The sequence below is a fragment of the Arctopsyche grandis genome, chromosome 9 (assembly GCF_051622035.1).
Source record: "Arctopsyche grandis isolate Sample6627 chromosome 9, ASM5162203v2, whole genome shotgun sequence".
NCBI lineage: Eukaryota > Metazoa > Arthropoda > Insecta > Trichoptera > Hydropsychidae > Arctopsyche > Arctopsyche grandis.
This window is the reverse complement of record NC_135363.1, coordinates 9,408,895-9,431,776: the sequence shown is the minus strand read 5'-3', so window position 1 is coordinate 9,431,776 and position 22,882 is coordinate 9,408,895. Positions and strand designations below refer to the sequence as shown.

At 34.6% G+C, this 22,882-nt stretch overlaps 1 protein-coding gene across 1 annotated transcript in view; it reads left to right on the top strand.

Moving 5' to 3' along the window:
* The window catches only part of Ten-m (teneurin transmembrane protein Ten-m), a 525,280-nt gene that overhangs the window by 117,391 nt on the left and 385,007 nt on the right, over positions 1 to 22,882 (top strand). Inside the window, exon 2 of the mRNA XM_077438746.1 lies at positions 1,931 to 2,030. Within this exon, the coding sequence (XP_077294872.1) occupies positions 2,015 to 2,030 (16 nt within the window). The 5' untranslated portion in view covers positions 1,931 to 2,014. The remainder of the gene's footprint in view (positions 1 to 1,930; positions 2,031 to 22,882) is intronic.

Here is a 22,882-nt window from a genome sequence, read left to right as displayed (position 1 = left end):
GTGACCGTAGGACGATGGCGGGAGCACGATTGTAGGTAGCCCCCGGGCATTATGGGGGCTATCCAGAGGGGGTGGTGGGTGGCAGGTGGGCGATAGGGTGGTTGGTTGAGCGTCAAGTCGGTCCGGCTATGTCGCGCTATGTGTCAAATGCCCGCAAGTCAAACGGGACAGACTCGCACGCCGCCACTGTTGTGATTTCTGATTCGTTCAACATTTGAACGAATATGTCCACACTGATCTGCCGTCGAAATTTTATTTATTATATATTATAATTTCTGTATTTTACATTGTAAAATCATAAGCATCATCATTGTCATACACTGCTGAAAGGATTTATCTGTTATGGATAACAAACCAGCGGCGTGGACTATTATTATTGTGGTTGTGGACTATTATATTTGTAGGCCATTGTGGCGCATCAGGTTCTTCCTGTATTGCCACAATGGTCCAAAACTATAAATAAATCATGCTTGCGAGCAGAGTGGTCACGGGTTCGAGTCCCACTAGAGTCCCGCTGCGAATTTAATAAAATGCTGAAAAATTTATTCATATATGTCTCTGTGAATGTTTGTATGAATTCGCATTGTATAAAATGCTTATGTATAGGAATATTGATTTTATTGTATCTGTACAAGTGCACTCGTCGCTTTGGAATTTGGATCTGTAAAGGCGAGTGTTCCATGTTCTATGAAATAAAAATTTAAGTTCTGTAAACAAAATCCTTGGCACAACATGGTACAGCACTGTACGGGAAAGACTACTTTTATTCATATTATACAGCAACGTCAGTTTTCGGCACGTTCATACTTGTTTTGAAAGAGTGCAGGGCAAAATCACCTTACATGTATATTATTAAGCTTGAAGCTTTATATTGTCACAATAAGACGTTTCCCCAAAATATTCACACGGTATCACTTTCATCAATACGGGTGTACTCGCTACTATGACGTCATGCCATACGTGAATATTCCCAAATGGCCGAAAAGACCGGTTCTGCTTGATACGTTTCGGTGACAGTACTGTATAGTATGAATTGATCATGTCGGTTGCTGCTGTAATAGTGTGTCACATGCATATTACGGAGCATATGAATGTGTCCATATAGAGTGTACTAAATAATATTTTTCGTACTGCTGTTAACGTACATTTTCCGGCTTGAGCTGTATTTGTATGTATAAACGAACCTTTTTCCGAAAATTATAATAAATATTCCCATTTCGTCCTATTCCACGAAACTCGATACATAGCATAAGATGGCTACACATGTCCATTCATAATTTTATTCATCCCCTATTTCTCGTATTTGCTATGATAATAAAATACACGTGTTCTCAATCCGTTCGGCGAGGACAACCCGTCACATTTGTACCGAGTCGCCCGCCGGGTATATTGATTTTGAATTACGCGGTAAAGGGTTAAAAGGGTAGTCCGAAAATCACATTCAACATTTTGATTGTACAGGTGTATCCACTTTGGGATTAGTGACGTCGCGGAAAATACCAAATCTGCAAAAGTACACCACACACATACACACAAACAAACGCGTCCGGAAATTGATCCCTTTTTAGTCGCACACGTCCGAAAAGGGTTAACGTTATTTTTTTTTCTCTTTTTATACTCGAGCGACACATCATTCACCGGCACGCGTGTATTTATTGAGTTTTTAAACCGTCACGATTTTTACCCGCACACAGATTCGATTCGTTTGAACTTCTGAAGTGTAAATTTTGATGCAGGATCGTTACGAAAAATGTTGCGGAAGTTATTTCTAATTAATGTGCACTCGCTTTGTTCCGCTACTCAAAACAGCTCATAAGCTTTACTTTTGCACTGTATATGGCTTCCCATACACCCAATTTTTGCTTAGGAGACAATTATTTGTCTTCAGTGATCTTCTTTTAATTTTAATTTTGCATTTAATTGTTCTCAGGTGAGTGATATAACCGCTGTGAGCACGTCTTCTCATCCAACAACACCGACCGGCACATGATTCCAACACGGACTCTTCGTAGATATGAACTATTCTCAAGGTTTGTAGTAAAAAAGTACCAAAAACAAAATATCGAAAAAGGTGCATATTAAGCGATGTACATTGTATACGAACCATTAAAATTGACAATGATTCGGTTTAATGTAATAATCGCATATGCCGAATCGAAATCATCGGTTCAATTCATCGACGTGCACTCAATTAAGCACGGCGATTACGATTTAACGCTACGGCTTTATATCCGGCTCTTTTTAGTATCCGGTTTATGCGTATTTGCGGAATAATAGTCGTCATGTTGCGCGTATTGAATTTGTGAATGAGTTTTGGGATTAATAGGTGGTTATCTTTATAACCGAGAGGATTTGGTTAGAAGTCATCGGTGAATCAGAAAATCATTTTCGAACAAAAAGTAGTACAGCTGTCCTTAGTCCGGATTCCTTGAATTATTTATTAGTAATCGTTTGTATCAGACACAATTTTTTTTATAAGATTAACTAGTTGTCTTGTCACTGTAAAATTTGTGAGTTGATTTTGAACCACTTCCATTTTTCTGATCTAATATTTTACTGATATACGGGGGCTAACGTATGACGCTAGAGGAATTTAAACATTAAGATTTCACCAGAATCGATGTGATGACACCTGGCCTTCCGGCCGATGCTTTTGTAACCCCCTCACAACTTCAAATAGTTCCTTTTTTACACTATCTCGAATAAACTTATTAACAGATTGGTTGATTAATGATTTGAAAAGCTAGCAGATATATTTTTGTATTCAAAACTAATATACAAAAGGAAAATACAAATATATTCTCTTTTTCTTTTCGACTTCCCAAAGTTTAGGTCCTAAGCTGTTCTTAAATAACCAATTAGTGAAGTAAAAATACATTAAGAGATATTGAGAGCCCGCAATGCAAATTTTATAAGGTATAGTGTGAAAAATATAAAGTTATCTGATAAAAAAAAATTCTCCAAAATTTTTGGATTCTTAAACGAGTTTATTACGATTATATTTCACCATCGAACTAGCGGAAGCAATTTAAATTTCGATCGGTGACCAAACCGTGCAAGATGGCAAAGTTTCCAACCGATGGGAAGAATGTAGGAAATAATGTCAGACCAAAAGGCGAAGTAAAACTAAAAAAGAGCCTTGTAACAAAAAGGTATATTGAAAATTATCATAGGTTAAAAAATTTTCAAAGGTTCAAGAAGCACTTGTCTACATACATAGTTTAAATCAAACTTAAAAAATATGCTTTCCTTTATATTATTAATTTTTAATAATTTTTTTTAATATGAGAAGTGCTTTGATGAGTTATCTCTATAAATAACCAATTAATTAAGTTTGTGGTTTTGTTGTTGAAAAATTTGTTTTGAATAAAATACTGATTAATTTATAAAAATAGATTTAATCTTTAAAATCATAACACATGATAGGTCAGTCGGCACGTGTTTTCAAACAAAGTTAAACGATGAAAAAAATTTACAAATTTATATTTGTTTTGTTTACGATTATATACATTAAGTTTGATTGGATTTTTTTTAATAATATCTTTGTATTTTGCGGTGTGGATTTCCGAGAAAATCATATGAACTACATGCCGTTACGCGGAGTGCGTAAATATTGTCGGGGGAAAGCTCCCGTTTTTCCACGGAGCTTTACGTCTCCTCCTTGTTCGACAAATAAAATTAAGCCTGTGAAATGTAAAGCTTTCCCGTTTATTTAACAAAAATTTAATGATGCCTCGCGGATCTGCTTTCAATAAATAATAGGGCATTTTGAGGAGATTTCATCTCCGGCTTAATGGAAAACTGGAGGCCGTGCTGTGCCCGTGAAGTCCTTCCTTGGCTCTTCTTCCCGTCTCTTCTTCACGTATTTTTTTTTACATCCCTTGTACCTTTTCTCCCGCGAGCCTTCGCGCTTCATAAAAGAAAATTTCAATATGTTATATTAATGATCGTTTTTCAAATATTTTTATGGAAAAAGTTGCCTGAGGAAATTTCTAACGCTTCCGAAATTCTCCCCCATCTTTTTTTCCCATCTCCTTGTTGTCTCGACAGCGCAGTATCAAGTATCTTGGTTAACGGCGTTTCGTTTTTTTTTTCACTTTATTTAAATTTTTTTTCATTTTACATTAACGTTGTTCTGTGTGGTGTTTGTTTTTTCCGGTAAATTAAATTATGTAGATTTTCGTCGCATCTCGTTAAACGTTCGGCTCTAACGAGACGCGTATTATCCCGTGAATTTATTTGACTTTCGTTAATAATGTCGTGTCGTTACGCGGATACTTCGGTGGCGATCCGTTTATCTACAAATTGGTATGTTTTATATCAAAATCAGGTGCCACCAACCACACTTTACCCGCCTTAATCTTATTCCTTATGGACATTACACGCCTTCATAATCTCTACTAGTATAATATTCCAATCTTAATACATATTTTTAAAATATAATTTGCTTGAAATTATGCAAATTTACAGTTTTCAATTCAAAACCACCAAATTTGGTATAAAATATATATAAAAACGGACGGGATGTATGTGCAAAGGCATCAACCAGGAGATTTCAAAAAAATACATTTTAAAATGCCAGGAGTATATTTTGTGCCTAGAGATATTTAATAATATAAATACACGCGAACGAGGCGCACAGCCAATCAGCTTGTAGTGGCCCACGTGGACTAAAAACTTTGACCAATTAGAGGAACGTATCGTCATTCTGGCCAATGACTGCATTTCAAGCATCCGCTATGGGGATGTGGTGTGACGAGGAGGCGCGGGGAAGCGGGATGGCGGGGAAGTGGGGACATCAGCGTCTGATATGTGCTCCTGATATTGAGAGCTGAGCGACGTCAGGCCAAACGACGAGTGACATCACATACACACATTCATTCATCATTTCGAACGGGTGAACGGGTTGGACTGGTGAGCGTGTAATGCGCGCACTCAACCTTTTCTTTAATACGTGCACGCGCGCGCCTATAAATTATTTTACATTATATTTATGTACATATATATGTATAACATATAACTTTATTTTAATTCGTGTATCAATTCCTTTCCGAAACCACCCGTTGAAATCAACGGGCACAACACTAGTTCATTCTATAATCGCCTTAATCTGTATGTGTGTGTGTGTGTGTAAGTAACGCTCTCCGTAGTATAATAGTTAGAGGTAGGATAGGGAGCGTGCGTTTTCCAGGAATCGGGGCGGTTTGGCTCTATTTAAAAAGCTAGAGTGCAAAAAAAAGGTTCGGTGAACCTTTAACAAAGCTCGGCGAACAATTGAACAATGAACGGCGCGCTTTGGGTCTGCTCACATTAATAGTCATTTCGATTTGACATACGTCACAGTTAAAATACTTTCAACATAATGTACGAACAATAACGAATTGAGAAAAAAAACTATCTATACGTATATATACTGTTTGCTGTTAATATTTCATCTTGGAAAATAGTGCCACGAGTATTTAGCGCCATCTACTGAAAATTAAATCATAATTATTTCTATTTTTGTTTTATATTATTTATATGTATGTAGGTAGTTTTTACTTATAATACACCCGATGAAATTTTCATTGGGTCTATCACTATTGTACTTTAACACACTAACTTAAATCGTCGACGACTTTCGGAAAGGTAGGAATTCGTAATGAAAGTGCTCTAATATAACATGTTTTAAAAAGTTCTGTTTTACTATCACTCTTTCTTCCAATTTTCAATATCCACTCTGTGATATTCGTATAGTAAAATATATGTAGTACTGCATAACTACATAGTCTACATCGTTATTAACTCACCACGTAGGGCTTTCCCGCCATGCAAGTTATATCGTCCACAAACAACGAGTTGTAACTAAAAGTAAGAGAGGTAATCTTCCCAATTGGGTGTAAAATTCTTGAGTTTAAGTACGTCACTGAATAGTAATATAGAAGTCCGTGAATAATTTAATCCGAACGGCATTCATAGCTCGTTTAACGATGCACTCTGAATGGTATTGTAAACGATGCGATATTCGTCAAGTTGAACCGTCTCAAATTTACATACCGAATAGTTCCGACGATCGCACTAAGGTTTAAGGGCGAAAGTTGTTAATTACCACGGTATTTAGTGAGGGGCGTCAGATGGTGGGGAGGGCAGTAAGAAACGATAATTTCGTAAATTTCTGAAATCAATCAACGGTTTGCGGTTTGCTGACAAGGACCTCTCTCCATAGGTTAACTGAAAGTGTGCAAGGGGATGAGATGGTCGCATTCCACAACAGCCACAGGACCAAATTGCCCCAGGACAAGAGGTGAACCGCCGCGGTCAGGTCTCTCATACCCCCGAAATCCCTCACCTAGACACCTGATGACCTTCCCTCAATTTCAACCCCCCTCCTCTTGTCAAATTTTTAAACCTTGTTGAAAAACCACAACAGGGGTCAAATCTCTTATATACTTGCTTAAATTGTATTTATTTATATTTTTCATTCAATCAATCCTGTGAATATGTACATACATATACATATACATATGTACATACATACATACACTCGTATTACAGATCGCTTCAATGCGACGAGTGCACTATACAGATCAAGAAACACTAAATAATATATAAATACATAATTATTATATATTTTTACATTATACAAGACATGCATATATGTTCAAACATTGCATTATTTTATACAATATGATCAATACAAGCATTTTATACAACACGATCAATGAAAGCATTTTATACAATACGATCAAGACATGCGTATTTACATATGTTAAAAACAATGTAAGTGTATTTTTGCGGCATTTTATTGTACAAGCCAGCGAGCCTCGAGACCTTGAATAACTTAAGATTTGTGAGGGATATAGGAAAGGGAATGCCAATTTTTGCAGTAAACGTTTCAATGGAAATTAGAAAATTTGGCAAACTCTGATAGGAAGTGATCGACTTGGAGTAACAAACCAAGGTCTGGCCAGCAGCAACCATTAGGATTCAAACCCGTGACCACTTTGTTCGAAAGCATTATATGTTAACTACTAGTCCATGCTGCTAGTTTTTCTATTTACTATCAGGAAAATTCTTCAAAATTGATTACTTGTATAATATACATATGTATATAAGTTCAATAGTACGATCGTTTGAAAGTATCATTATATGGTGTTATTTAATTTGACATTTCGATCAATGAAGCTCAAATCTTACAATCAAATTGACACACTTTGAGCTAGTTTTGTTGACATTTTGAAACTAAATTTGAGTTGAGTCTTTGAATCGTCAGCGATAGTTAATATAAGCTTTGTATATTGGAAAACTTGTATGTGTTTGCTTGGTTACTGTATTAATTAATCAACATTCAGTATTTGCATTACAGTGAGTGTTTTTTCAATAGTCGATCAATAGAAGATAAATATTTATAAAACCATTTAACTTAAAAAGTTCTTCTACACAGTAATGTTAGTTGAATGTTTAATCGAATTGAAAATATTGATACTTTCGGGAAGTTTGAATTATATTATACATAAACAAGTGTTTCATAAAATTTTACACTGTTGAACAACTGCTTTCGAAAAATGTTTGATGTAACCTTTTATATACATATGTATGTATATACTTCTTATCTTTGAGATCTTCCAAGCGTATAAATACAAACGTGCGAGTTGAAATCTAATATACGTCGCACGCGTTCGCGTTTAATGAGGGAAACGCACATAAAACATACGTGAGCGAATATATTCGCACACACGATGTACTTACGCAGTAGGTATTTAGGTATAGACATCAAAATTCTTAATAATAAAATCATTTAGAAAATTATACGGTGCCTTTGCGTATAGAAAACGTTAAGGTTAATTCTCGCCGTCGGGATGAAAAACGCGCCATTTTATTCATGAGCAAAGCCAGCATTTCATGATTTTGCATTGTATGATTTGTATACGCTTTGAAAACGATACCTACATAAATATGTATGTTATTAGCTACTAATTGGAAATTATTGTCAACATTTATAGTACATATTTGAAATTATTTCCCATTCATGGGAATCTTTGCAATATTCGACTTTAGAAATTAATGCGAAAATTTTTGCTAATATTAAAATTATTTAGTAAAATGGTTAAAGGTATGACGTCTTTGTATACATATGTACATATAATACTTCCTGAATGTAAATAAATCTTTATTTAGATATGCACGTAAAATATTTTCAGAATATGAAAACATCTCAATTTAGATTTTCTCATTAAATTATATATTCCGACATTAATGAGCTTATTTTGACTTTATTTTTTGTTATTTACATAATTTCGTACTCTGATGAGCAGATTTTGTGTATAAACAAATGTTTTCCCTCCTCAGTTTAAATATTAATACATTGATTGATACTAAATAAAATTTGCAGTATATCATTGCGTCATGTTTTATGATTTAAGCATTTTAATGTGAGTTGAAAATGGCAACGTTTTAAATAGTCAATTTTATTCAATAAATGGTCAGTACGTATTACGAAAATTTTGTGATAATAGTGTACAACATATATATATATGTATATGTAGATAAAAAATAAATGATCAGTAAACCGTTTATTGTTTTAAGAATCTTTTGAGAAAATAGATAATAGTCGAGCAGTCAGCAACCCATTATCTGACTAAATCAAACAAAAATAGACCAAATAATACAGAACAAAAATACCTAAGCCGAATAAAATAATAATAACTTTTTATTTCAGACTATAGGGAAAATCCCTACCGTCCATATTAGGTAAATAATATATAGATAATACAAATTAATGTGGACATAAATAAATATAATATAATGATAATAATAATATATGTACATATAGTAATATTAAATAATAAATAATAATGGTTAAAACGTACATTGACTATAAAATTTTCATCACTCTTCTTTTTGTCTCTTGAACATTCATTCACATTGAACGAAAACTATATAGATGAATATAATAAAATACTTCCCTCGAAACTTTACAATAACACATGGTGTAATGATTACAAACGCGTTGCCATATCATCAAAACAAACAGAATTTTTAGTGGCTCATTAACCCATTACAACACTTCAACATGGAATTACTCAAAATTAGTTCCACATACACTCACACTCGCACAAGAATTATTCAAAATATTCAAATGCACGGTCATACGCAGTGATTAATGCGGAATGTCTGTTTATCCAGATGCATCTAGGAGAGGGGAGAGAGGCCGTTTGTGCGGTTGAGTCCATTAATCTAAAAGTGCCAGCAATTAAAACCAACTATTTATCACGCATACAAACGGCTAGCCCTGCCCCGGCCCTTCCACGCACCCATCCATCTGTTTTAACCATCTGAATCAATAGGGCACAGACGTATTATACACGTATATGTTCTGTGGGAAGTGTTTGCACTAAATTTATAACGCAGTTAAAAAATAAACCTAGGGGGATGGATGGATAGATTGTTAGATGTGAGAAACGAGCGTGGGCGTTCCGTTCTATATATTATGCTCCATAAAGCTCGAAAAGTTGAAATGCTACATGAGAGTATAGTTTTTTATTTGTCTCTTTTGGATCGTAAAGGGCGTCATTATTGTTGGGTGTACAAGTGTAAAACGACACTGTTTAGGGGTAATCCTTTTTATGAGTCAATCAAAATTGTAAACCGGTTGTAGATCTTTAAGACTATGGATATCGATATTTTCATTCAATGATTATTTTTCACTAGCGTTTTTACCCGGCTTCGCTCGGCATTTGTAATATAAACATGGCCAATCTAATAGTAAACGTTTTATTAAACTTTTTTGAATATTCATTTGCTTATTTATTAAATTGAACGTCACAGATTTTACGAACCAAACAAACATACATACAAAGTCTCTTTATAAATTATATATTAATTAAGAAGATACAGAAAAATGATACAAAGACAATTTCAAATTGATAAATTTGTACAAATATTGATTTCAAAGAATATAAAACATTTAAAAAGTCACGCACTCAGATTTACTCTTTTGAGAAATATTTTTCAGATTGGAATATGTATAGATCATTTTTAATTCAATTTACCGTAGAATGTATTTTAATTACGAGTATCGAATATGATACATATTTTGAAGCAGAAGGATTTCTTCATAATAATAAGCTCCATAATATAATATTTACGTGGTAATACGTCATGCCCGTTGTTGCTGGAGCAGTTGGGGCTTTATGTCCCTATTCACTATGTGCGTGGTAGACATCATCATTTGCTGGCTGTACCTCCTGCCCGCACAGTCCTTTTTCGAATGGCTCCTATTCCAAGAGCTATCCGACTTCTTAATGAAATCGTTGCTGCCGAGACTGAATGTGATATTTTCCACCTTAGTGAGCGTAAATTGTCGGAAATTACTCTAACCCATTTATCTGGTAGTCTGCGCTCATCATTGTTTTCATGATTGATTGTGATTTATGAGTGAAATTTTGATTAACTCTCTTCCATTTGGGCCTTACAGGGATGTTTTGTATTTGTAGTTGTTTCTTACATATTTATTGAAACTGGCTGTAGGTGCAAGGCATTCCTTATGCTATATTTTATTTGATATTTTTACTTTATCTGTTATTATAAATGCTATTTTTTATGTATGTATGGATGTATTTATGTTTATGTTTAATTGTTATTTTGTTTTTTTTCTTTTTTGTGTTATATTTTTTGACCATTGTGGCGCTTTAGGAATTCCTGTTATGCCACAATGGTCTGTTTAAAATAAATAAATAAATAAATAAATAAATATTAGCAACAGTAATATGAAGACTTGAAGCATGAACAAAAATCAAATAAATCAGAATAATTCAGTTTATAGTCTAATAATTTCCCTCTTTCTTGATTTATGACAAAAATTCAATCGAATTTATTTCCAGAAGGTATATTGAAAGTAATGTCAAAAATAGTTAGCAGTAAAATTGTATTATATATGTACATAAATACGTATATGTATTATCTAACAGTGAGCATTTGCTCTTTTAGAACGCTATTGCATGATATGCCTTGCTTTTTTGCGTTGTTAAGCTTATGATGGTATATATTTTTTTCTTTTATTTTCTTTCGTGACGTACATAAAGCTTCTAGCTATTGATGTTTGATACGAATATATTTTTATAAATGTAAACTAATGGAGCCCAAGTACAACTACGTACCAGGAATGAAAACACTAGAGCTGTTGTTTTATAAAAAAATCATTTATTTCATCGTTTGATTTGTGAAAATCATTAAAATTAACTTTGATGCAATACTACGGACTGACAGTTAATCAACAGGTCGGATAATTACATAGACGAATTCTGCTAAGACGAATTCCTGTAGAAGTAGTTATAGATCAAAATGAAAATATGAGAATTCGTATGCTATAAAACAGCAGGGGTTTGGCGCATCAAAGCGTGTAAATATTACATATAGTACGGGTGCGATCCGGAAATAGTAAAAGCACACTGACACGAATCTGTCAGACGTATCTCACGGAAGAAATCATTTAGCGAGCAATAAATTATTAAAGGATTTCCACGTGAGAGCACTCCGTGCTTCCCCTCGGTGTCTGGGTCCTTGAGACACTCCCCGACCGCCGTCTCCTCTCCCCATCCAGCCTCCTTTGAGCCGACAAGCCCAGATCCCTCAGGATCCATCCGGCAGACAGGGACACTCGTCTCGGTGCATAAAAGCGACACAATGCAGGTGCATCAACAGCTGTCTCAATAGGGGGTGGCTGGGGGAGCGAGATAGGAGAAACGGTAACATCTCCATCGACCGTGCTTAGCACGGCAATCGTTTCAGGCTTATGTGCAGTGCTAAACATATATAAAACCCGACTTAACGGGTTATCTTTTATACCACCGTATTATGTCATGGGATATAAAATTTGAAGGCAATACACGTTTTTTGCTACAATACTTTTGTCAACATTTAGATCTAGCGCATTGTGAATAATGTTTAGTACATAATGCTATCACAATTCAGTATATATATGTACATATGGTCTCCACTTTCATATAGTTTATTTGATTTATGAGACTTTTTACAAGGTTTTTATTTAGTTTCACTTAGTCAATTAGTCTGACAAACTTTCTACACTATTCAGATCACTTTGAAATTTTGCCATTTTGCGAGGTTTGGCCGCCGATAATTATTTTTTGAGATTTCAATTGGATCTGCTAAATTGATGTTGAAATATAATCGCAATAAACACGTTTAAGAATCCAAAAAAATTTGAGAAGTTGACAGATCACTCAATAGCCAGTAGCCTTATTTGTTTGAATTTCCACCCCCCCCCCCCCCACTCGTTTTGTCAGATTTTAATTATTTAAACGCCTATAACTTTATCATCTTCACACTTATAAACTTTGCATTGTAGACTCTCATTATCTCTCATATATATTTTTACTTCACTTATATACTATTTCAGTTGCAAAAAATAAGATATAAAGAGACGTGATAAAGGAGGTTTGTAAGAATATAGATTGAAGTACGTTTGGGCGAATGAATGCCGTTTTCAAAACAAAAACGCCACTGTCTGAATATAAAGATCTTCGATAAATGTGTTTTTTCTGTGATGACTAGACTTTAACAATGTGCTAATGCTAATGCTTTTTAAATAACGATGTGCTAACTAATGCACTCATAGAAGTGTAAAACGCTATATGATCGGCAAAACAAGGAGATATAGGAAACGGAATACGTGGATGAGAAGTATGACAAGATTAGTTGATATAGTGGAAAGTGTGAATATATTGAAATGGCAATGGGCAGGTCAAGTAGCTAGAAAAACGTATGAAAGATGGACGAATGAAATACTCAAATGCTACCCGAGAGGATATAAAAGGGTGTAAGGAAGGGCATAAGAGAGATGGATGGATGAAATTAGAAAAAAAAATGTTGGGTGAGATGATTGAGAGTTGCTCAAAACAGAGACGAATGGAAGCGTGTGGGAGAGACTTCCGGAGATGATGATTTCGTACTTCATGTATTTTAATAAAAATAAGCATATTAAAATGAGTCTTCTGAAGACAGCCGAGTCTTCTTTTTAATTTAATACTTATAAGTATATAAGACTTTAAGTTTCAATCGATTGTGAATACATACATATATGTTTATTTAGTTGTTGGTCTGGTAATTGTATGAATATTTGAGACGGTCCTACAATGGAAAACTACGAAAGTGCTCTTAAATATAATAGATAAGATGTCTAATTTTAACTCGTCTCAACCAGCTAAAATTTGGGTAGCTACTATTCAAGATGTACCAGCTAATTAGTGGTACCTATATTTTTGAGTAGTGTACATATGTAATGTAACAGTTTCCAATGTGTGAAGCTTGTATGTAGTTAATACCTTAAAATACAGAAATATCACAATTTTATTGTAATAATAGTATGTTAACATCTCAATTGCTAAAATCGTTTTTATGTAGTAATATAGCATATAAATAATCGTAAGTGCGCCTTAAATCAAATCTAAGTATTTCTTTCAAGTCTTATTACAACCTATGGATACCTAATAAATATATATGTTCACACTAAAAACTTCAACACGTTAATAGACATATTACACTCATGTGAAACGTTTGTCTTCCCACACAAAAATAAAGGAATCGGACAGATTAGTACCCCAAATAGAGATTTACGACGCGGTCTTGTCGATTATCCAAAAAGGCATATAAAAGTTTAAAATTTACTATACACAAGTTGGATCTATTATAATGTAGTTCAAACGTTATATGGCCGTGATATTGTTGCATTGCAATTAGTGGGATATATCTTGAAATATTGATCAATATACAATTCATTGACAGCTCTTTTATTTATAAATGCAACTCGAAGCCGTTTCTATAGGTATTGTATAAATCAGCACTTTTATAATAGCTATCTCGGGAGCAACCTGAGATGTCTGTATCGCTTTGAACTTAATTCAAAGCACTTATATTATAAGAATAAATAATAAAAAGTACACCATTCTTACATACAGCAATCCTTTCATTTGTATTGGTTGTAATTTTTGGATTAGCTCAAAGATTCACAAGATTTTTGAGTGAGACGTGTTTCATTCGATTTAATGCTTGTCCACTGCTCCAGTTTAACGACCGCGGCCGTAAAAGTAATGGTGGTCCTAAGATGTACATTATTGTACCGATAAGGGATTTAAGACCGACGTCAGCAGACGCGTCTGGTGCTCTTCATCATTGACAAATTAATGATGCCAGTGGTGTAGTTCAAGTGTTGTGTAAATTAAAGTGTCCGAAACGAAGCCGAAGCGATAACCCCTACTAAAGTCTAATGCACACTATTGAATATTCAAATCACATTCTACAAACTACATATGTATTTGCTTGTATTCATCTTCCTTATTTCGAAACCTTTTGAATTGAAATGTTCATACATACATATACATCCCTAAATTTGTAATGTTGATCTTTTTATTTGGTTTTAGTTCAGGACCATTTGTTAAACTTGACGTTTCTGTAGGTAGGGCTCAAAACTTGCAATCGAATATTTGATCAACTTGTACTGAGACAATTTTAAATCATATTCAAATAATGGTGACATTTGTAGATTGTAGAATGATTTTGCCAATTTAAAAAGGAACCATTTCAACAATGAAATCAGAAAAATTGGCAAACCCTGACGATTGACTGATTCACAAATATCCAAGTCTGATCAGCAGCACCAAAAATATACTCGGAATAAATTATTTTCAAGCGAGGTCAAGTAATGGGATCGAACCCAGAAATCTATCGGTGGTTAGCATTAACGCTATGCTGTATATATTAAAATATAATAAAATGAAACATTGAATAAAAAATTGTATTGAAACTTCAGGTAACTCCCCCCTCCCTCTCTAAAGTTTTTCAATAGTCAGAAAAAGTTAGTAGAAACTTAGATATGTAAATATTATCTGTTTACTTCGTTAGCATGCCATTATTTACCGTTAGAATTAATACGTTTAAATAAAAAATATATATATTGAGATGAAAAACCAATCTTTGTAAACGTAGTAAAGTGAAAAATTAGCGAAACAAACTCGTAATATTATATAAAAAATGTTTTTGATGTTTAAAATTATCTAGATAATTAATTAATATTGTTGAAGCAATAAAAAAAATCACAATCAATAGCAAAAATATCTGACTATAGATTCCAATACTCACTTTTAGCAAATAAATACTAGATTTTGAGTTCAAGATTGCAAAAGTCAAAAATCTGTAAAAACTGCGCATTTTTTACAAGCCTCTTCTTATTTAAGCGCTCATATCGCATAAATAAGAACACACCAACGAAGTTCGTTGTCATATTCGAATTAATTGGGTCATACTTAGTAAATATTGAATAGTATTCGCTCTAGTAAGTAAAAAACTTTATTTTTTGTTCCTCATTGTAATTATTATGTATGTAGTATGTATAAAAGAGGCAACAAGTGTATAGTTCAAGTTTCAACTTTTTTTTGTTTTTTTCCAAAATTTATCGATGTGGGACATCCCCTTTGATACATTAGATAGTTTCTAACTTCATTATAAGTAGTTGTATTGATTCTTTATGACCATTGAATTGGAATAATAGCACCACTCACACGAATGAATTGGCTCTACGATAACATATAAAAGTGTTGCCCGTGTGTGGTCCATGCTTTATATTTAACGATCACATGTAAATCGCATCCGTCTCAAGATCGAAAGTGCACTTTGGTCATTGACACGAAGCCCATTTCACAAATGATTATTTATCGGAGAGACAAGTTCAACGAGTGCGAGTTAACGGGTCGTAAATTCACATGTGATTGTTTTCAGTTAACGCTGTGTATTATTTACCGTCGGCTAAAGTGTTAAAGTTTGCGAATGTTTAGCGAAAACAAGCGATAACTATAATAGGAAGGGCGGCAAACTTTCGGGTTTGTTTGTCAAGCTGGTTATTTTATTAGAATGTGAAATGAGCCGCGAGACCGGAAATGTTCCCGATTGGCGAAACTCCATTACCGGGACTTTGGATATCGTCCGGCTAAATGTCGTTCCAGTTTTCGAAATTAGTTTTAAAACATACGTATAGTATGGACGTACGTAGAAAATCGATATTCGATAATATCGCATTGTGCGATATTATATATTTACAATATGTTTCGTAGAAGTGTCGATGTTGCGAAACTATCTGCGAGAGAAGATATTTAGATTGGATTTTGAATATGATTAGGTAAAGTGCAACTAGTGCATTTGTTGAGTTGACTTTTGGAGTTGGGGAGCCTGCGAGGTATTTATTATGGTTTGTGCTCAGTTAGTCGGAAGTTGATCATGAAATTGGGTCAGAATTCAGTTGATTGTTGATATGTATCTCGAATATTGATCGTTTTCCGAGAATTGGATATTGAAATGGAAATTCTATTTGATATTGAAATGGTGATTCTACTATGAATATATTTGGTTTGATTTCCATTTAATACATTCCTCAGAATTTAATTTGCGTTATTTTCGAATCATCATATGTATTTCAGTGATTTTATACTTGCAGAGAAAGTACATATACTTTCGGCTTAGGAGATTCATAATTTTTTTAATGTTGCGTCTTCTTGTACTACTTTCAACAAAGGTTTTTTGATATCTTCAATTTATAAATGTTACATCAAAATGAAAATTTGATGATTTTAGACCAACTTTTGCAGTGTGTCCAAATATAGGGACCGTTTGATTTCTGAGTGGAATGCCCATTTTTCATAAATTTGAGTCCTGTTCAGTCCTGTTTTCCAATTGGTGCTGTTATGATCAAGCATCCAAGTTGACAGCATGTTTTCAATGTCCTGAATTGTGTGACATGCTTCCACCGACTGAGTTGACGAAAGTATACTCCTATTAGTGAAATTTTAATTTCACTGGGGAATACAGATTCACTGTATTAAATATATATAAAATATTATTCAACAAATACAAATGTATATTTTTTCTAATGCAAGAGATAATCTCGGATTTTTTGCCATGATTACCACCAATATGTTTCCTCACGAATAGATATCGTTTTGTGTCACAAAACTAAGCTTTGAATGTTAATCTAGTGGTAGTTCGTAGAGAAATATTTTTGCTTGAACTTGTCTATATTATTTATACAAAAACCAGTTTCCTTGAAGTACTTCAATACCTCAGTGCCTATAAACGAGCAGCGCATAATTAAATGTATAATAAATCAGGTACATTTAATATAGAAACGATATTTTTCAAAACTTATTTACTTGGACGTTGCCACGTTACGAGTAACGTCCAAGTGACCAACTTATCGGACTTGGTCTGAGTGCAATCGTATCATGTTAATAAAATGGGCGAGTGTCAGAGTCCAGAGGTACTGGTTGGCCTCAAGCTTCGAGTGTTCGAGAGAATTTTGCTCCAGAACCTGGCCAATTATGGCTAGAGCCAATGTGTATGCTTTTCGCACAAAAAATGGTTCACTAGTTACAATTTCTTTTATTACAAACCATGCTTTTTTTCTCATGCTTTGAGCACTAATCGAGTGGTCTATTGTTATTTGAAAAGCATCCATTGACCGTCGAAGACTCTAGCTTGTGGACTCATACTTTATGCTCCACATTATGTCTGAGCATCTCGATATTTTCATACAATTCAATTCAGCATCTTTTGAATGTCTCTTAGTATCTGTTAGGTCTTCCTGGTATAATTTTTAAATAAAATAAAAATTATATTGCTAAAAAATGGGACTACAAAATATATGCTCTGATCGTATATGAAATAAAACCTTTAATAGGATAAAAATTGCATTAACAACCTAATTTGGGCGAATTTTACCATTTATTTTTGGTACTATGTACTGTGTTCTAGGAATGGCATGTATGACATATGTATGTATGGATCATACATACTATACCTTACATTTCGCCTAATAAACGTTTAAAAATTAAGGTGTCCGATAGAGGGTGGGGTGTGTGGTTTTGCTGCACGCTACTGCATGAACAGGGGTGGTCAAGCCGAGCCAGGGGTGGTCAAACGGAAAAGGTAGGACGTGGACGAGGACACGGAACCGCAGCGCCACCTGCGGAGAAGTCCGGAATTCAATTAGAGGATTTCGCAACGGCGCGGTTCAAAAGGGGGGCGATTTGAAGGGTGGTCGGTGGGGTGGTGGGTGGTCCAAATTGGTGACCACTAACTCTCCGCCCCTCTGCAGTTTCAACACCTGGCGCGCCTTTCGCTACGGTCGCCTCTATATAGGATAAACTGTCATCTTGCACGTGGCTCTCGTGAAATAGGTGACCCAAAAATTAAATTGAAAGTACCACCTGTGTATATAATATACTCTTTTTTCCGATGAAATGTCTCGGAATTTCATTTTGAAATTTTGTATATTGTACAATATGGCTCGTAACTTTTGCACATATGTACATAAATATGTATGTATGTGCATATTCATATTTTATTTTATTTTTGAAATTTATTTTTACCATGGTGTAATTACAGGGTTGCCCCAAACCGACACCTATGGTCAACTTTATACATATGTACTATATATAAATTAACAATCTATATATATATATATATATATATATATATATATATATATATATATATATATATATATATATAAAAATCAGTTTGTCTGTATGTCTCGAATAGGCTCCTAAACCACTGTACCGATTACGATTGAACTTTCAGGATTTGTTGTATGCATGTCCGGGAAGATTACTGTGAAAAAAAAAATGATAAAACCTCTTAATAATAATATTCGTAATTACGATTTTATCGACGCGAAAGTATGAAGCGCCAGTGCGTAGTTAAGGAAATGTGTACGTTTGTGACCAACTTGCGCGCACGCATGCCAACGTACAAATACATTACGTACCACTCATAACAATCCTACATATGTATATAAATCAATTTGTGTCTGTCTGTCACGTATACGTTCCTATACTTTACTATAATTTAATTTGATTATTAAGTTCACTTATCGAAACGCATCGAGAAACGGGAACGGGAATTGGATGCGTTATTGTGGCATTGCATCGCATGCCGGGCTCAGCCAGTATTATTATAAATTTGAAATTAAATTCAAATTATGGCGACACATGAGTTAAGGGGGCCAATTTGGTAGGAACCGTGTCTGAATTGTACAAAAGTATGTACATATGTATACATATGTATATTTACATACAACAGAAATTTTAAATAATACATATTAGCAACTAACTTATTTCCTCAGAAAGTGTTGCGAGCATATGTAATTACAATTTGATATGAGCTAATTACAATGTGTTTATTATTATGGAAATTATGGAAAATGCATTTACAAGTAGACATATTTCGATAATGAATTGCTGATATAATTGACCAAAATGCATGTGAAATCACAGTCGTGTTTCGAATAAATATACGTCACCCACCCACCTCCTCTTTACCTTCTCGTCGCCTCGTGAAGTGGTGGTGGGAGTCGGGGGAAATTGGGAATGGGGTGGTTGAATTTTCCAGCGGCGCATTCGCTGGAAAAGCGGGAGCATTAATCTCGGCGTGGAAGAGCTTTCCCCCAAAGACCGGCTGGCGGAAACGGCTGGAAGCCTCGCACAGATCGCAGAGGAAGTGACTCGCTCTTTTCTATCTGTCTGTCTGTCGGTGTCTGTCTGACGAGTTCGCGTTCTAAATTTCACCATTAACTCGCGCGCTGGCCGGCAATTTACACGAGACTCGATCTTTTTAAGTTTTCGCCATTTGTATGTGAATTTGCGCTGTGTTTTTATTTGCGAAATTTAATCGCCGCATTGGGAAAACCGGGAAAATTCAACCTTGAAATTGTAATCGGCTTAACCCAATTATACGCCGTATAAAAATGTACAATGTACGTATGCTCATACATACAATAAGCCTGCTTTATCGATGACCTTTGATGTGAATGTAAAACTCCTTTCCGACCAATAATAACGTTTCAATGTGTAATTAAATTCAAGTATGAAAATCGGGTTTCTCGAATATTCAACATAAATTTGTGTCTATTTTTGATTTTGATAACATAATTTGGCTGAATTTTTGTTATTCGTTTTAGCATTCTATATTTAAATTTATTAGAAAAACATTCTCTCTTGGGGATTCTATAAAAGTTACCGCATGAAGTGGATGAAAATAAAAGAAGAAAGCTTTCTTAAAGTTGACTGTATAATAAGAAAGTTTTGCATAGTTTTTATTGAACGGAAGTTACTAATTTCAAACGCCTTTTAAGTCATAAAATTAAGCTTCTAGATATAAATTTTAGTGGGATAAAACAAGCAGAATAATGGATATTGGCATATATTTAGACATATTTTTTGTATATTTAAATTCTAATTTTGCACATACAATTAACTGGTTTTAATTTAAATTATTATATTTAAAATAAGCAACGAAATTGTATATATGAATACTTACAAATCGGCTCTCAGTCCTTTAGATCATAAACTCATATACATATACATATGTATATGTACATATATTACATAAATTTATGTATTTATTTTATACAGGTATATACCCATTTTTTTATTAAAACTTTACGTAAGTATTATTCAAGGCCAATTACAAACGTCGATCATCAAAAATTAAAAGCATCTTAGAGACATCTATGGACAAATTTTTGCAGCATTTTTAAACATCATCAAACTATGAGATGCTTTAAACTCAAATTTTGCGAGAAAAAGGACAGGATTGCCAATTTGTTAGGACCATTTCTAATGAAATCAGATAAAATAGCAAACTTTGGAATGAAAAGATCGACTTTGACATGACATATCCAAGATTTGGACAGCGACATATTCAAGGATAGAACCTGTGACCACAATCGAAAGCATTATATGCTTACCATTGACTTGTGTTGCTGGTTAATACATACATGCCTACATATTCTATCTAATGTATGGTAGGATGGTAGGCAAACATACATATTTGTATGTTATTTTGTTTAATAGTATTCAATATCTGTTTCGATTGAATTTTCAAGCTGAATCTGTGAAAATAAGCTCGATTTTTTGGATATTATTATTTTAAGCTAGGGTATTGATATACGTACATACATATATCTAGTCGAAATAAATCGAAAATATAATACATACGAGCAATTTATACTTAAATTAATATCGCCATTCGTGATCCTTGCACTTATTGCGATATTGTTTTAACAAAATGGCTTCTGAACCACTAACCCTCAGAGTGTGGGGGCTTAAACCGCAGCAGCAGTCGTGCAACGGTCCAGTTGGACCAACTTTGCCACCCTTGTCTGACCGACTCTTCACAGATGGGGGGTTAGAAAGGAGGTTTGTGGCCTTACACGAAACGTCTCAGCTTTATATACCGAATCACTACAATATCGTATTTGCAAAGAGCAATAGAGAAGCCGGCGCTCAAAGGGTTATAGGGTGCAGGAAGCGTGTCGTGTTTTTTCCCCTGTTCAGCAAGAATGAGTTGCGCTTCGGAAAACGATTGGTAATAATAAACGGTTTCCCCGACCGGTAATAACGCTTATAAATATTAATTGCCTTCGACAACAAAAGAGGGAAATATGTATGGGGAAAACTCTTGAAAAATTAATAAGGCTAGTTTTTTCGCTGTTTAATTTTTCCGCGTATCGTTGTTGCGGTTCGTCGGTTCGGTTGCGCCGCATTCCGTTCGAAAGTGCATAATGCATTGGCAATGCGATTTTTTTTTCAAATCCTCCGCTGCTCAAATTGTTTAAGGGTGTGTAAATTGCATTGCGGTTGGTTTTGAGCTTGTTTGGTTAAATTTACTCATAGATTTACTCTTAGGTATGTTGCCTGAAATAACAATATGTAGTTCGAAAATGTATAAGGCTCTTTAAATATTTGTATAAATTTGTCGTCATGATTGGTACTAAATTTATACTGTGGAAAATGCTACAATAGTTGAAAATGACTATTGTTTTCGAGTGAAAAGTAAACTTTGAATACAATTGCACAACACTTAGAGACAGTATTCCAACCACACAATATTCAATCTGATGCTGATTATACACCAATGTATCAACCACAGCAACTAATCAAAACTGTCACCCCTATGGAAGTAGCTAAAGAAATATATGACAACATAAATCCTAAAAAGGCACCTGGAATTGACGAAATCTCACCGGGACTATTCAAGGAACTTTCGAAAAAGGCTATTATAATGCTAACATACTTATACAATGCATGTTTCCGGCTCAGGCATGTGCCAGAGTGCTTCAAAACTGCTCAAATCATAATGTTGAAGAAACCAGAAAAGTCACCCGAACAAGTAACATCATACAGACCAATATCCTTGTTGCCTGCGATCTCTAAGCTATTCGAAAAACTATTATTAAAAAGACTCAAGCCCTTAATCGATGTTCCCGACTTCCAATTTGGATTTAGGTCGAAACATTCTACCATCGATCAAGTGCACCGTGTTATTTCAAAAATAGAGCAATCGCTAGAGGAAAAAAAGTATTGTCCGGCTGTATTTCTTGATGTCTCACAGGCCTTCGACAGGGTATGGCACGAAGGACTTATCCACAAAATCAGCAAGTCATTACCTGGAAATTATGTCAAATTACTGGAATCATACTTATCCGGACGCAAATTCAGAGTTGCTCATGAGGAGGCATTCTCTAACTTTTTCACAGCCTCTGCAGGAGTACCACAGGGAAGCGTAATAGGGCCTATACTGTACCTGATATACACTGCTGACATCCCGACAAGCGAAGAGACATTCATTGGAACATTTGCAGATGACACAGTCATTATGTCATCGAGCGAGTCACAGGAGGAAGCATTTGAACGCCTGCAGCGTGCACTGGACAAGATCAGCAAATGGACCAAGGACTGGAAAATGAAACTCAACGAGCTAAAATCAATGCAGGTCACATTTGCACTGCGACGAAATAGTGTCAGCACTCAGACTTTCATAAACGGAATCCAAGTTC